The sequence below is a fragment of the Amblyomma maculatum genome, chromosome 3, assembly GCF_055883805.1.
Source record: "Amblyomma maculatum isolate TAMU_Amacu chromosome 3, ASM5588380v1, whole genome shotgun sequence".
Classification (NCBI taxonomy): domain Eukaryota; kingdom Metazoa; phylum Arthropoda; class Arachnida; order Ixodida; family Ixodidae; genus Amblyomma; species Amblyomma maculatum.
This window is the reverse complement of record NC_139346.1, coordinates 195,614,744-195,632,220: the sequence shown is the minus strand read 5'-3', so window position 1 is coordinate 195,632,220 and position 17,477 is coordinate 195,614,744. Positions and strand designations below refer to the sequence as shown.

The 17,477-nt window shown below is 42.7% G+C and overlaps 1 protein-coding gene across 1 annotated transcript in view; it reads right to left on the bottom strand.

The window, feature by feature from the left end:
* Positions 1-3,719: 3,719 nt before the first annotated feature.
* LOC146197334 (carotenoid-cleaving dioxygenase, mitochondrial-like) overlaps positions 3,720-17,477 on the bottom strand; it is an 81,864-nt gene continuing 68,106 nt past the window's right edge. Inside the window, exons 2-12 of the mRNA XM_084596466.1 lie at positions 15,555-15,691; positions 14,100-14,224; positions 13,227-13,368; positions 12,301-12,442; positions 11,313-11,521; positions 10,440-10,597; positions 9,057-9,150; positions 8,386-8,497; positions 6,159-6,259; positions 4,478-4,592; positions 3,720-3,874 (exon numbers count right to left, since the gene is read on the bottom strand). Of these exons, the coding sequence (XP_084452592.1) occupies positions 3,720-3,874; positions 4,478-4,592; positions 6,159-6,259; positions 8,386-8,497; positions 9,057-9,150; positions 10,440-10,597; positions 11,313-11,521; positions 12,301-12,442; positions 13,227-13,368; positions 14,100-14,224; positions 15,555-15,691 (1,490 nt within the window). The remainder of the gene's footprint in view (positions 3,875-4,477; positions 4,593-6,158; positions 6,260-8,385; positions 8,498-9,056; positions 9,151-10,439; positions 10,598-11,312; positions 11,522-12,300; positions 12,443-13,226; positions 13,369-14,099; positions 14,225-15,554; positions 15,692-17,477) is intronic.

Here is a 17,477-nt window from a genome sequence, read left to right as displayed (position 1 = left end):
GACATGTGGTTCAGCCTATAGTACATTGTATCACATGGAACACTGAACACTGCGTCGAACTTGCGAGCGGTAATCTAAGGAAATATATGGCAACCTGAAGTATTTTATAATTCTTTTTTTTATCTGATTCATGTTGATAGGTTCCACGAGAAAACTAGGGTAGCGCACAAAAAGAAAACACTACATGGCTATGATAATATACAACATATATCTGAGATCAAGGCGAGTAAATGTAAGGTGCAATAAGGTGCATGCATCCTCACGTATTTAGCGTACACAGTTCCCATGAAAAGCAAATTTTACTCTGATTTGAACCGTGTGATTGACTATGAAGAAAATTCACGAAGCTGAGAAGCATTTTTGTACGTTGATTTTTTTTATTGGCCCCTGCCAGTCTGGATACCAGGCTTTAGGAAGCCGCAGTTATTACAACGAAAGTACGGCACCAAAACAGGACTAATACATAGTTTTTTTAATCAGCGTAAATTCAAGAGCAACAAGGTAGGCATAAAAGATTGCAAGAAGTATAGCTTTGTGAGACGCACACCACCAGAAAAATTAAACAGTCACAACAAATTTATTTATCACAGCTTGGGAGTGCACTGAGGTGTGAACAATGAAACGCTTTTCTTTTTATACATTGGAATTGAGGGAATTTTAAACGAGAACTGGGAACGTTGGACACAATTTCTTGAGCTGAAATAGTCAGTGGGGTTTCTAATAGTAAATTTCAGAATTATTTTACGCTAGCTTGTTCAAAATCTTAACATTATTTAAGTTTACAGCGTTGTGATTGGATTGCAAGTGTTGTTTTCTTTTCAAATGAATATTTTATGTTGTTATATGGGTCTAAGACCAACAGCTATGCATGTTTATGCGCATGAATCTGTCTAGATCTGGCAAGTGCTTGATACGCATGCTTTTTCATCCTTCTTGCACATGTTCTTCAAGATCCATTGATAATAATGACACGAACCATGAGTATGCGTATGCACATTCACCCCTACGTATGAGGCCACCGTCCAGGGTATATAGGATGCGCATAAGCAGATGGTGGTCCCCGATCATGTGGTGCCGAGCAGATCAAAAGAAATGCGTGCACTAAAAGTGCTTATGCGCAAAAACAAAAATGTTATCATGAAAAATTTTATAAAAAAAATACTGGCAATCAATTCATGGTGAGGCGCTTTCTAATGTTGTACACATTCGAGTCTCCACCTTAACGGTGCCGGTTTGGCAGAAGCGTTCTGCGTGACATTAGGAGCGTAAAAAAAGAACCATCGCATTTGCTGTTTCACACTTGTTAAGCAGCTATTGTTAGCCCTTGGAGGTAGCTCGTGTGCTCTAGTACCTTCTGTAAAAGCATGCACTGAAGTTTGTCTGATATTCGTGTAATCACCTTTCTTTCTAAACACAGATTTGGATTAAAATAATGAAAATAATTCTATGTAAATAAATTAGAGTAAGAACAAGACAAAACGCATTGTTTAAAAACCATATTACCTCCATTATTAATATGCCATCAGGTATTAAATACTAGCATGATATTCATTCTGGGACACTCAGCGCACTTCGATTCCAGATAAGAAGGTTGTCCATAGCCTTCCCTTGAGTGGAAGCAAACCTTGTAGGTGACATATGAATATAAATATCGCGTATTTTCTTAAACTGCCAGATGAAAGTGCGACGCTCATGCAGTGGTTGTGAAGAAAGGGCAGTCTTTAGGTGTGGGGAACGTAGGGCCCATACCATGCTTCTGCTTGAAACTGCTTCCAACGTATCCGGGATTAGAAAAATAAGAGCGAGCGCTTGAAATTTGTTTGCCGCCTAACTATTTGGACAAGAATAAATGGCTGTAGGTAAGCAGTTCTATTCATCTGCAATCTATGATAAGAAATCCAAAATCGGGTCTCTGCATTGACATAAGATTTCAAATAGTACCAATACATGCTGCCTGCCTCGATGATGATTCAATAATGATCTACCAGGGGTGAAGAGTGTAGCTTATATGAATGCTAACGCATGGATTTAAGGCACCAACAAAAAAGATTCTCATTGATTTCACACAATTCAACTGGGAATACTACATGTATCTTTTGCAAAAACACCGTGGCAGAGGTACTCCCGCCAAAAAATGTCAATAAAAAATATACGAGCAAAAGGATTGAAGACCAGGACGCGAGAAAAAGCCTCTATACTTCGCCATTGCATTCCGTTATAGCTGCGATTGATCATTCGGGTTGCGATTTCATGAGTGCAAAGTTCAAATCCTAACAAAAAAAAAAAAAAAGAATAAGCCTCAGTTCATGGTTCTCCTTTGACATGGTCTCAAGCATTCAGGAAAAAAGGAGAAACAAAAGTAGCAATCCGTGATAGGACCACTGGCTCATCTTTCTGAATAGATTTTCTAAAGCAGTTATTTCCTTACACTTACCCTCGTTTTTCGGAAGGCACCATAGACTTGTAACAATCATTTGCTCTGGTGATGGCTCAAAATGTCTATGGCTTCAAGGATTCTCCTCTGCATTCAATGACCACCGTCTCGCTCATCGAAAAACTTAGACAGCCCTTCTCCTAATTTCAATTCCGGGCAAACCCTGGTCCAAAGACACTTGTGCTCCGATCACTTACTTGCAAACGGCCACTTTAAGTAAACCAAGCGGACGCCTGACCTCTTTAAGGAGGTAAGCAGACTAAGTGCAGTATTCTAGTCAAACCTGGATGGTCTTATTCATGCAAAACGTGTCTGTGCACATTTGCGATATCGGCTTGAAAGCCACAACACTAGAATACGAACTGATAGTCACATCGACTTCTTTTTCCAGTTTTTAGTTTTTATCAATCGTTTTTCTTGATGAGTGGCCCCGACTTAACTTTGGTCATATTTATTTCCGAAGGTTCCCAAGTCATTGAACTAGTGTATGAAGCCTTGCCATCACGACATAAAAACAAAGGAGTTCAACAATAAGCCCTGTCGAAATCTTAAAAATTGGCTAAAATGATTTAGGAAACGAACAACCTGAATTTGCCTTTTGTAACACCTGCTCATTTGGGTTGTCAAGAAACCAGGCACACCGCACGGCACTAAACAAAACGAGCCAACCGATGTTTAAATCAACACTCGATTTACGCCAAATGGCACCACATTTTTCCGGGCAACAATACATAGGGTATGAGTTCGACACGCCGTACCATTGATAGCGCATTAACAATATAAATTTATGTTCACTAAACAAAATAAGCTCATGTGTCAAGTAAAAAATATTATTTTTAAGTTTGCGTCCGAGGGTGACATTTAACGAGAATCCACTTTTGCACTACCGATCACTATAAGGTTTAGGTAACCAGTCCAAGCACAATGGAAAACGAGGTTGCATGAAGTGGTTTGCGGCGAAAAATCCGCAACGGCAACCTGCATTTAGGATGTCACATGACAATTACAACTTTCAAATCTATTTACGTGGATCAATCACTATGTGGCCATTGTTGAGACAGTTGCAAAACAAGATGCTAACCGTCTTCCTCACACGTATGGTGTCTGGTCCGCAATATTACACTAGAAAAAAAAATAATAAAGCACTGTGGACATCAGCCTATGATGCGGCGCACAGCACCGAAATGAAGAACGTACACATGCAATGAATGGAACAGGGTGCTGCGTATACAAAGGCAGATTTATGCGATGCTCCCGGGGAAGAAGAGTGGACCTAGGGCCCGCCTCAGCTTCTGATGAAGCAACCGTGGATCGAGGTACAGGCGCGCACATGAGGGGGCAGTTGTGCCCGCGCAAGTTCAGTCAGTGTCTTGGCGTCCAGCACCAAGAGGAAGTCTGGTTTGCTGTAGTCTGTGTCGTTCACGACTGAGAGAAGGACGCCTGCGTGAGCGAAGTTTGAAAGATGAGTTAAATTCAGGTGAAAATGCAAAAATATTAATCGAAAAGCGGATGTCCGTGCCCTACACGAGCGTCACGGAGCCTACTATGCAATATTAGCACACGTAAAATATCATCGTGCCCAAGTTATGTCCAAATTTCAACCTCAATCGCTGTTTAAGTCACTATCTGATTACACAGCCACTAGTTCTCACGTTAGTTAACCGCCCAAAGGCCACTCTATTCTGGTAAAGCCAACATTTTGTGCACTCACTCACTCACTCACTCACTCACTCACTCACTCACTCACTCACTCACTCACTCACTCACTCACTCACTCACTCATTCACTCACTCACTCACTCACTCACTCACTCACTCACTCACTCACTCACTCACTCACTCACTCACTCACTCACTCACTCACTCACTCACTCACTCACTCACTCACTCACTCACTCACTCACTCACTCACTCACTCACTCACTCTCATTTAGAGAAGTCCCCCTATACACGTTTTCGCTACTCAATAAAGCTGTTGCCGTAACCCAGTATTATCGAAATGTGCTACACAGCTTATGGCTGGAAAGCTCATTGAACATCTTACCATCATCTTCGTCTACGCCCTCGGGGTTGGCAATAAAGACGGCCTCGCTGGGGAACTGCGTATCCGACTCCCGCCAGAGTTGCATCTCGCGCCTTTCAATGTCCAGCTTGCATATCTGCGCAGACCGCAACAAGAGCAAATAAGTTATGTCGCAGCAGTGTGAAGAAAGATACAAAGGTATTCTTGTAATATTCATGTACTTTATGGGAAGGTAGGTGGAAGAGGAGACCAAGGTTAACAAATACAGTGAAATCTTATTCTATACCATTCCTAACTGCTTGCTCCAACGTCCACAACAAGCAAAAGAATTTTGCCGCCTATATTTTAATGTTTGCAGATTTTATGGTTTCAGTTCACATGGTTTGTACATGGAACACTTGTTTTGCTACTTCAGAAACGTTGTTTCGCCCTTATTACCTTCTCCTGCTTCACTAAAAAAAATTTTAGGCTGGAATATGTCGTCTAGGGCATTTTATTAAAGGACCTGCCGTCCTCATTTCCAGTCGCTACTCCGACCGTTCAGCTCGCTTAGGTGAGCTTTTCTAATAGTCTTTTCAACGTCACCGCTGCGTTTTGTGGAAAACTGGTCCCAGCCATACGCACAGTTTGAAGGTTGGTTTGCGCTTCTTGGCGTTTTAACTGTGTTCGCCGAAATTGAAGAAAACATTTTTTTTTTTATGCAGAGAGAGAATAATGTAGGGAATATGCTGCTCTCGACTAAATGTACTTGAAAAGCACCCCGAGCTTGTTTTGCTTGAGAAAAACATGTCTCCCCCTGGCGCTGAACTTAACTAGTACGAATATATTTCTCTAGATGAAGCTTCAAAAAAAAAAAGCATAAAAAGTAGCCCTTGGCTGAGCTTCAAAGAAAGTATTGGAAAGGCATCGTTCTTTTGTAATATGACATTATCTTTCAGCTTTGAGTTCGTGGCGCACAAATTGTTTTTCTTTCCTTGTAAACGGTTTTACCTTAAAGACTCGACTTCGAACCTACGTCATTAGATCAGGTTAACTGATAAAAAATTGGCATATTACGGTCGCATCTCGTTATCCCATTCAGGCCATTGTCTCATGACGAAATATAATTCCATGACTCTGAAAGCTACAGGAAGCCCTTAAGTGGTACGACTCTATGCGTAGTAAGTACCCAGTTCAGTGAATCAGGCGCCCGCAACTCAACCTGTCTCTTTCTAATTAGAGAGCACACGCTGTGCCCAAAACTAGTTTTAAAAGGACAGCCACTGCAGGCCGCATTGCGAGAGCTAGAGTAAGGGATAAAAAAGTCACATAACACATACTTCATTAATGTTTCATGAATAAACCTTTAAGAAACACGTAACAAATACCACTGGAACGCTTGTTTGCACAGATCTCAGCACGCACGCTTTTACTGTCAAAGTGACATATAAAATTACAAGTGGGAGTTAAGAGAAGCATCTGTAATTAAAAAATCAGATGTTCGAATTGATGCTTGCAGAGAGTTGTGTTGCGATCAGCCGCAGTCTTCTTTGAAAAATGAGATGCTATCACCGATCTGGGAAGGCAGTAGTGTGAGGCAGTCGGAAACAGTTCTTTCATGTGCATTGAAAATTTAGCTACTCATTTACTGCCACCATCTGGTGGATGCTGCTCTCTTAGCGATAGAGAAATAAAGGCGTATAGTGCAGATCAATATCATTACCGCATTTCGGCATTCGCCGAGTCGCTCGAAGTTTCCGCTGCCATATGTGTACCGGTAAGGCTTCCCCCGGTACTGCGGGTTTATGGTAGGCAGGTCGTAACCTGCACATGAATTCATCACCAGACATTATCAATCATTGCAGGAGTAAAATAGATGCTAGGTCACTGTTCTGGCCGTTCATGGCTAGCGTTGATATACAGCGGGAGGAAGCGTGCGAAGCTATTTGTCCCGAAATCGGCGCACATGTCTACTGAGTCAGCGCGGCGTCGCATATTAAAATTTTAGAAGGTTGGAGAAACGTCTCCTTTCCACGCGAGGTGAGACCATAGCCTTTGGCGCATCGGCGTCACCCCCGCCTTCTCCTCTCTCGGCGTCGACGGTGACTCGTCCGGCCGGAAGATGCGGGTCGTCTCGAGAACATTCTACGGAGCCTAACCAATGACGACGCGCGGCTCGGCGGGAAGAAGAGAGGATGCTAAAAGGGCTAACGGGACGTGTATGTGCGCGCCGACCTTGGTGCGTTGTAACAGACAGACGCGGCGCGCTATATTTATTGAGGGCACGTTTCTCGAGCCAGCCAGCCAGTGTTTGAGCTAGTGTTGCTGTGGGTTCGCAAGGGCTACTGCTCGGCTCCTGTGGTCAGCCCGCTGTTCGACAAGCCTACGAAATCTGCGAGGGAGCAGCGCTCTTCTTCTTTGGCTTTTCTCCGGCCGTTCGAAAAACGGTTAATGACCTGCGGAAGAGACGAGTTCTTGGAATCTCGCGTACCAGCCGTCAAACGGGATCAGTTACCATACTGACCCTTGAGGGTCTGGGGACACGGTAATTTATGGTGTTCTCTAGACAGCTGCCCCTGCATCGGGTAGCGACGGCTGAGAGCGCGGACTGAGCGTAGTGTATCGGCTGTGCGTTTTACTTCCTATTTATTTATTTATTTATTTATTTATTTATGAATACTGCAATCCCATGCGGGATTTTAGCAGGGTGGGATACATCCTTATAGACAATAACATAGGCAACAGCAACAAGAATACAAAGTTCAATAAGAGGCGGAAACAACAAACAAAGGAAGTCATGGCAAAACAGATGGTTGTAATGATTACACAAAACCGGACAGATTAAGGCGTGAACAAAATAAGTTGACAGATTTTGGTTTGTTTGTTTTGGTTTTGTTTTGGTTGATGTTTTTGTGTATTTGTATCCCAAGCGGAAATGCGTCACGTGTTCCTAGAATTCACGCGATGCTCGCGACGAAACAGCTTCTTGGACACCTTCGTCCTATTGGTCTCTCAGTTGTAAAGAAATTGTTCTCATTTCCTCCGATAAGCGCATTTCCGATCGGTCACAAAAAGTGTCTCCAGAATCCTGGGCAAACGGATTTCAGAAAGGGGTTTTGGCTCTGAGTGGAAGAAGAACAGCGATCGTCCAAGCTGCTGCTCAGGACTCCTACTCGAAAGATGTTGCGTAAGACTGACTGATTGGCTGTTTAATCTAAATTAATTGTTTAATTTGTATCACTTCATTCGACTTAATCAATGTTCGGCCTCATCTCAAATAACTTCAGTTGACTAATGTCATAATTGACACCTGCTGGTCTCCTTCGATGCGGCGGAGCCGTAGTGCCGTCAACGTTTCGAACGTTTCGTTACAGTATAATGACGGGCGGGCCAGCTTCATCGCCATCAATGCTCTGTTTTGTGTCATTACCCTAGTGAAAAAGCCCTATGAGTCGTAATAACTTCAAACAGATTTCTCATACTAAACTCCTACTAAACTCGCACAAATCTCATATAATCTGATACAAATATCATTCAACTTATGAGACGTATATGAGACTGCATGAGATTTGTATGGGTTTAGTATGAGAAATCTGTATGAGGTTATTGTGACTCATACGGTTTTTTCACTAGGGTAGCTTTGAAACACTGCGTTAATATTAGATTGCGTGACTACTAACACACCAGCCACAATTTAACATGAAGCCTAGGAAATGTCTTTTTTTTTTCTCCCTGAGATGCTGCCAGTTTATTGCATCGTGATGCATGATCTCCCAATAGGCTTGGAGAAGCGCACTCAGCTCAAGGCTACCCAAGGGCATATGACCTTCATCACAAGAGGTCGCAAAAAATTACCTCTATAGTAAAAGTTGGAATCACTATGTCCTTTCTAGTTGGTGGAACGTGCGTTATTATCTCGCGTGCGCGTTAAGCATTAAAACAGGCCATACCTTTGATTCCCATTTCTTCGTGTGTCAGCCAGATGGTGCTGTTGTCCTGGCGATAGGCACGCGCCTCGGAATACTTTAGGCTCACCAGGTTGCCCTCTTTCGTGCTGCCTGCCTGTTCCAGATTTGAAAGAAGCAACCGGAATAAATAAAACCAGCGGCATTTTCGCACCATATTCATAGTAATCACCCTGTGTGTTTCCCTCCTGGCAGGCTACGCTGAGAAAAGGCGAATGTTTAAAATGGATTTCCGTAGACGTGATTTGAAGTTTTTTCTGCATTTTGTCTAATTAAAGTAAAGAACACAAGAAGTTTTACAAAGCACGAGTAAACCGGGCAGTGTTTCGTACTTCATAATCAGACGGCCACTTTTAGAAACTACAAGCAATTATCGTGGCATTAATTCTCCTCTACATTCCATTTTTTTCTACCCGGCGCAAAACATTGCTAAAAGTTATTGTTCCCGCTTCTATGGTTTTGAGGTCTATCGGTAAGCAAGTTTTTAAAGTCCGATAGCAGCTACCACGACACACCGAGTTCGATCCTTAAGTGTTTATATGGTTTACTTAGGCTAATGAGGAAAAAGCGAATGACTACTTTCTATTCTCTTCTGAGTCACCACAGAAGTGCCATGCCAGGAGAGCAAGGAAGGCTCAGCATTCAGAGGTGCGTACCTTAGAAACGGGGATCACAAACCGCCGGAAGTGACCCTGGCTATCCGGATCGAAGTCTTCGGCAGTAGAGTTTCTAATTTTGTCCAAGTAGTACCTATAGAAAAAAAAATCATAAATAACGACGAATTAGTGCATCAAATTGTCCGTTATGGTTCACCTTGGGAAAGAATTTGGGGAAAGGGGAAAAGCTTGGCAATCGGAAGAAAAAAGAGTGCCTGAGCGAACCTAATCAATCTTCATGCTGACTTGATGTTTTAATTTCAGTTATCAATACAATCTTGAAAAAAAAAAAGGAAATAGAAATATATAATCAATGTTCGTTTTTTTTCCTTGTATTGCATGCTGAAAACCATAAAATTTCTTCCTGAAAACTTTTCCTTCAAACATATTTCGATTCAGGATAGGTGTAATTGCACATTTGCAGCAGAGGCCAAAAGTAAATAACAAAGTGACCCTGTAGAGTGCTAAAATTTATATGCTGCCACCATATTTCTGGTTGCTCCACAGAATGTAGCGCCGCGGCTGTCCGAATAAAGTTAGGGCAGCAAAAAGGCTCTACATGTGCCACAGAAGAGCCATCTGAAAGATTTCACCGCAACTTCGTAGAAAGGACTCGAACAAAAGTGCGGAAAAATGTTAGCGTTTTCTTCCAGGCTGCTTAAAGCTTCTAAAAGGTTCGAATAATTAGCATGACAGTAAAAGCACTCGGTGAAAAAAACATATTCAAACTAACCGTTCGCGCACACGTTCAGGACTTTTCCGGCAGACATAGTTTGTACTTTAGGGTTGTAAATAGAAACACAAAGACTGTTCGTATGGAAAAGAGTTGAGAATACCTATTCAGGAGAAAGCTGGTTAAATCTAATTTGATTCAAGGCAACTTTTGCCTTAGCTGTAGAACGTAGTGTCAATATGTTTGTTCAAACATTTAACGACCTTTATACTAGCTTCAACGCTGCCTCTGACTCACTTGACGGTAATAACTACTCTGGACTCTTGGTGGCAAATCGCTATTCGATTTCAACAATTTTTGTATAACACACAATGACGCCTATATTTGATTTGGTTTTTGTTTTAAGAGTTTAACGTCCCAAAGCGACTGAGGCTAAGAAAAATGCCGTAGTGGAAGGCTCCGGAAATTTCGGCCACCTGTACGCTGACGTTGCATAATACACTGATACTTGCATTTTGCATTGAAACGTGGCCGCCACGGCATGGAAAATTATCGTATACTGGTGATCAGCACTCGAGTTCCCTCATCGCCGAACCACTACGGTGGAGAAAGATGCTTATATAAGATAACCTATTGCCTGATGCCAATCTCAGGGGGGAAAATGCAGCTATGTTTTTCTTTACGTTAAATAATACGGCGTTGACATATACCTGTCGAGTATGGAGGCATCTTCGTAAGCGACCAAGTCAAAGACAATGTGGCCGTCGTCCTCAAATGTGTTCACCACGTGGAAAAAGAACAGGGGGTCCGTGACGAACCGCGTCCGCAAGACCGCTCCAGAGGCTCTGTCCAGCACCACGAACTTCGTCTGGAGTCGCATTGTCGAAGAGGACGGGAACGCATGGGACGATGCAAGTACATAAAAACAGCCGAGGCCAGGAAAACAGGGAAAAGGGGAAACAAGAATAAGCACAGTGATTTGATATATGTGGTGCGAAAAAGTGCTTTCGTTAAAAGAACTAATGCGATCGCTAATATAAAAGATGTGATAAGCAGACATATGCACAGCTAGATTACATATAGAGCTCTATAGCGAACTGGTTTTACAAAGTGGAGTCGAAGTTCTAATGTTTTCCAACCTTTAAGCCCAGCACCATATAAGGCAAGCTTGTACTAGTTGTAAAGCTAGAGAATACAAGCTCGATCCATAAAATAATACAATGAAAGCTTTTCTTTGGACCTTGCCCTCGAGTATATTTAAAGACTGATATTATGTTACGGGAGGTGAATCCTCTACGGTAAAATAAAATTGGATTTGATATCCATATAATAATTTGTTTAAGGTGACGTAGTCCAAGTAACATTTCTTTGGCAATGTGGCAATGTTTTAGCAGGTGCACCTCTACCCATGGCTACAAGCGTGAAGTCCCTGCATCTTGTTCTGGCGGAAACTTTGAATGCCCTTTTTTATCCATCCATTTTCAGCAGATCACTGCGATCGAATCACCATCATTCAACTTGTCGCTCTAGCACTCGTGATAAGCACCGATGGGAGGCGGTGGTGCGCAGAGTACAGTTCTTACCTTCTCTTTTGGCGCCCAGTCGAGGCAGTCCTTGAAGGAGTAGCCCTTGATGCGCGAGCCTACTAAACGCATAGCGTTCACCAGCAGAGGCTGCTCGACGAACACCACGTAGTTACGCGTCATGCCGAAGCTGTGGTAGTAGCTGAACGTCGTCTTCCAGCTCGACGGGATGTGGTACGCCACTGACGCTCGCTTCAAGCCTGAGCAACCTGCGCAAATGTGACAACGAATTCGAGCGGCTCCGACATACCCTGTATTGCGGTCAGAATGTCCCAAGCAGGATTTATAATGCAAATGACAATCTTTCAATTTTTGCTGCTTTGAATAAGGGTTAACTGCAAGTAAAGAACGCCCGCGATGAGAATAAATGGTGCACTTGTCGGTGCTGCGTTATAATACACGCGACAATAAGTGTGTAAATAAAATTTTGTTTGTAAGGCCATTTTTACGAACACCAGAACTGGTTTTTAAAAGAAAAATGAACGATCCATAGCTCGTTCTAGAACAGTACGATACTTTGGCAGCCCTAGTTATTCCCGCACCTATCGTCCGAAGGCATACTGACGTATGATAAGGCCGTATATACTAAATATGTAAAAACATTCTAGGCGCGGTCAGTATTCAACGCAGCAATTACCGTAAAACTCGGGATACCTGCACACGATTCAATCAGTGTGTTAATTAATGTATGAAACCTGTACACAATGCAATAAGTGTGTTAATTAATGTGTAGGGTAGACTTTCCTTACGATCAGTTTGCTGTGGGCTCATGCTGACTAGCTGAAGCCGTTTAACACAGAGGCAGCATCACCTGTGCTACTTTATGAAAAATACGATGCGCTGTGGAAACCACAACCTCGTGGAAACGGCTGCCGTGGTGAGACTTGAACTAAATAAAATGCCCATTCTCTTTTATTTTTATTTCTGCCGATCACTAGTCCTGTAACCTAAATATTTTAAACCACACAGCAGGCTGTGCCGCTCTTACCTTTTCCGGGTGGCGGTATCTTGATTATGTGGTACTTGAGACCAGATATAAAGCTTGCGCCCAAATTATAGCTGCTGCCGTCCTCCAGGGTGATGGGGTGCGCGCTTGCCAGGTTCACTGACGCCAGTTTGTTGACGTCGTACTGCGATTAGGTGAAAATACACTGGTACACGAGTCTCTCGGTCACGATGCGATGGCATGGAAAAGCGGACATCGCACTCAGTCTTTCCATGCTTTCGCAGTGAAATAAAGTAGAGCGCTTCCTAACAAGGATTTCTTCTCAATGCTGAACTGCACCAATCATGCTAAGGAGAAACGTAGCCCTGTTGTGAGGACAGTCTTTCGATATTTGTATTACTGTTTAAGATCTGTTAAACGTCTGCTTCCTGGAACAGTTCACGCGTAATATATAAATGGATTATGCATCTACATGTCATTTACATATAGAAGTGCACATCTTATCAATCATTTGGCTGGCTGTTCACTGTGTGACTTTACCAATTACTTTGCTTCTCGAAAGCATATCGATTAATATGCCGCCACAGGAAGGACTTCAAAATTATTCAGGCGAACAGTAGTGGCCTCATCATACAGCGCCTTATTGTAAAGGCCTAGCAAGCGCTAGCAAGTGCAAATATAAACGCTCATTGCCACGTGTGTGTGCTTACTGGGCGGCCTTTTTCAATTTTGACATCGGGCGCTCACTGTTCCGTACATGTTTACAAAACATCCGCGGCGCACGCTCAGAAGGGAAGACTTTTTTCGCAAAACAGAATGTCTTGAAATCGCTTTATTTAATTATTGAGATGCTTTAACCTAAACCTAAGGTGCGTCTTATAGCTACAAGGCATTATTTTTATATACAAGTTTTTTCTTTTATCCTCTGAAGAATTCTCGTTTGTAGAGCAGTTAATGGCGGTACTCACCCTCTGGACGGCTTCTAAGGAATCCTGGTCAACCTTCCACATAAAGCATGTTTCAGACGTGCAAAACAGCTCGTCGCCAAGCGCGTACACATTGCCGAAGTTGTTATCCGTCAAATCACTGGGCACCAGGGCCGCGAAGAACCTGTGAATTTTACCCAGATGCTTTCATGAATACTTTGATCGTATCTTATGAAGCAAATCAGGATCATGCCTTGTGCAGCTACTTTTCAAAAAAAAAAATAATTCAACCGGAGCTGGTTGCACAAACGCTAGGCATGTGCCTGTTGCAAAGTGCCTCTCTTGCAGAATAGTGAAGGAAAACATTTTTCTCTGATTGAACATCAAAATTGATGTAACTATTGGGGAGAGAAATTACGGAGCAATCTGGCGGTTTTTTTTTTTTTTGTTTTACATACGCGGCAGTTGTTTTTAAGCCTCACTCAGAATTACTACTTTATTAACATTTCTTTTTGGGTGAGCTGGTTCATTTTCTGCCTCATCGTTCGTCTGTCTTTTCTGGTTGTGTCTGTTAGCGCTGTTTCAAATTTTTCTAGAGTGAATTACTGCTTAAACTGTGCAATCATGAGAGGTAGGTATCTCATCCGAACTTTTGAATAAAAACTTAATCGGCTGCCTTATCATGCTAGCTCATACTTTGTTGACCAACACCTCCCCCTTCTCCCCTCTTCTCTCATGCACCTCGGTTTCGTTTATTATAGCCTTTTGGCCAACCTTGTATAAATGTATTCATACTATAGCTTTTATGTTATCAAGATTCACTCAGGTCTCATGACTTTTGTACTAATCCTGATATAACTTTGTGTTTCACGAGAATACACTGCTGCACGTAGCAGCGCGTGATCACTTCCTCACCTAGAAAATATGTTCTTGCAGGGGTCCGGATAACACCTTGTTCCAAACTCTGTCACGACGGGACGATTGGCACTGCTCATCTTCTTGTACGCTTCTGACTGCAGATACCGTGAGCTGTAGCGGACCTGCGTGTGGGTTAGAATTTCATCACTAAAAACCTGAGGCCTTGTTCACGGCGCTTGAAATGCAGCATTGAACATGTTATGGTAATTTTGTTAAAACTCCAGCCTGCTTCCCGCCTGCTTTTGATGCAAAAGCAGGATAATATAATTGTGCCCCCGTCTCCCAATTCATGGCAAAAATATTTTTGACGAAATGGGGCGAAATGTTGCAAACATATTGCATTAAAAACTCAAACGTAATCTAACAATATTTTGGCGAAAGTTTGAAAGGGTTATACTGTTGGGGCTAATAAATTTGCGACGTCTTTTTGCGCACTGTTTAGGGCAAGCTCGCAGTGATCTAACGAAATGATAGCTTGGGAAGCGGTGGGAGGGTCTGCACCGTGTCATTTTATTTGAGCTGACATACAGTAGCAGGGTCACATAGGGCAGTGGTCGCTAGGGGGAAATCACAGGCCTGGTTGTACAATTGCAAAGAATACACCTCGTCAAAGCGAGCCACGTTATCAGCCGTGCTACTATGGCAATACCTCGTTAAAAATGAAATGATCCAAACAGGGTGACATGTTAACACTTTGCAAACCTTTCTTTATAAACCGCGCAGGATATGCCCATTTGGTAAGCGCATATAGGTCTACATAAAGGTTGACATAGTGCATGGGGAAGAGCTTGATAATAAAAAATTTATTAACGAAACCTAAGTAATAAATATTTTTTCACTTTAAGGAACGCTGTTATGAGATATTGAAGGCTGCTTATAGCAAGTGTGTGCCCTATATTGAATTCTTATTCTGCAATGTGGCTGTAAATATTGAACTCCGAAAAACACGAATTTGATATTGATTTCCTTTCCCATATTGTACATTCATAAGAAGGTGCGTTTCGTTTTGCTTCTACATCAAGTACCTTCGCTTTTTGTATTTGATAATATTGAAGAAGTTACCACCGTTCTTGTCGGCATTACCTTGCGCAATAACGTAGCTATATATTTATGCCATTCGGTAAAGCGAAGACACTGAGCTTTAAAGCGCGCTTTTCTGATGTTCACATTTTTAAAACCATACACCCGGCAAATGGTATTTGAACGGGGATGACGTTGACAGCTATCAATTTCGCAACAGGTAATTGCTATTTTCAATCAAAATTTAAAGACAGATCATTTGGATCTAGTTAATTATTCTGCTAATCATCAAAGCCCATCACTAACATGACGTCTACCTTGCTATGAAAACAGACGTAGCTCTCGTAATTCTTAAAATATGTGTGTAGACGATCGAACAAAACCACCCGCTATAGAAATGGTCGCCTGTAGTACAAAGTGGGTTGCTCGCACCTTTCCTTTGTGTATCTCGAATGCGGACAAGATGGCGGCGCCGTCGAACCAGTGGCGGAGACAGAAGCCTCCGCCCAACTCCCATCTGCCGGGTCCTAGCCGGAACAGCTTGCCACTCAACCATTCGGGAATTTGGCCTGCACATGCGTCAATAGAATGGGAAACAGAAGAGGGGGAGGGGGATATGAAAACATTAGAACAAGTTAAAATCACGAAGTCAATACAGTATTGGCAAGAAACAACGCCGTACAAGTTACTCCCGCCACCAGTTTCTCCTAGCAAAACTTTCGTTGGTTCGTCAATGACAGTTGCAAAGGAGGCGGTTTCGCCGGGCGCACAACGATAACCAGGCAGAAGCTGTTAGTCGCAATACTTACTCCCATAAGCTCAGAAGCGCAGAGTAGGAAACTCTCTTTTACTAGCAATGAGGTATCATCTAGATGCCACAGTTTCCATACTTCGACCATGCACAAATAACCATGGAATCGTCATGCATGGGCCTTCAACAAATGAAGGGCAACCAGCTTGATGGTAAAGTTATTTTCTCTTGGTAAGCACTGCGGTCATTTTAGTAAACCCATACTTCTCGGAACATTTCTGTTCTATCTACAAAATTCATTATTACTTGTGGTTGTGGTTTTCCTGCCTCCCACGTGCTTCTTCCATGTAATTTAATCTGAAAGGCGAGTGGCGCTCGCATTGACTAGAAAGTCGAATTTAGTTTAGAAGTTCTTATATGGAGTAACTATAGTGCTGGCCTGATGATATTGCGTCGGATATCTGATTTCAATTCTTTTAGCTCCCGGATTTGTTCCTCTACAACCCTTTATAGCTCTTTAGGGTTTTAGGAGCGTGGGCGCCTTGTCTAACATAGCCTCAATAATCAGCGGAGCGTCGTCTCTAATGACCGCCATATGCAACAAAATTGGCTATATGTATTGTCTCAGAAAACGCAGCAGATCTTTATAAATGGCACAAAGACAGCATTCACCTAAATGTCTGTGCTGGCATGTGTTACTTTTTATTTTCTGAGACTTGACATAAGATATCGAAATTAGACCGGCACATATTGAAAGTTGCGTTTCTGAAGCTGCGATTGCGTAAATTTGTAGCTTTAAAACAAGCGATCAATGTTTTGGTTTCCTTGGCACTGATAAAATGATCTCGAAGTGCTTACGAAATCACCTTTCCCCAGCATAAAGAGCAAATGAAAGGCACGACTAGACTAGAGGGCGAAAGATGAGAAGGAAAAAAAATAGAATATGAAGCCTCCAACATACGTAAGGACAAATTGAAATTAGACCGTGTAATCATATCTTACTTGGTCTTGATATAAAGCTCGAGTGTCAATCGTACAAATTATGAATACTGGGGGAGGGGAGTAAAACACAAAATACTACCACGACTCGCCGAGTGATGAAAGGCCTTTGGCTGACAGGCGCCGGGGCGCTGGCGGGGACTTATCACCCGCACTTCTCGCCTAGGGCTCTTTTACGACTGCAGCAGCAGAGACGCCTGCCACGCGTCCGCTAGTTTGTTTCTTTAGCTTGAAACTGCTTTTTGTTCCCGTTTCTCTCGGTGTGTACAAGTTTGCTGGGGCTTACGAGCCCTAGGGTTTACTTCCCAAAGCCGCATGGTTTCCACTGTGTTTACGTTTGTAACAGCAAACGCGGGAAAGTGCCCGGGAGCACCTTCCCTCCTGTTTTGCGTTTTCTTTCTTAAATGAACCTACGAGAGCCAAGCACATTGCCTACTTCTAGCCTTTCTCTTAGCTTGGACCAAGCAGCGACATTTTCACTGCTACGCTGCTTTCACCAGCGGTTCCCCCGAGGCATCTCTGCGGCCTTCTCATTTCGGGAAATGGCCATTCTCCCCCTTTTTTATCTTTTATCTTCACCTTGAATATTTTTGATTCAGTATTTT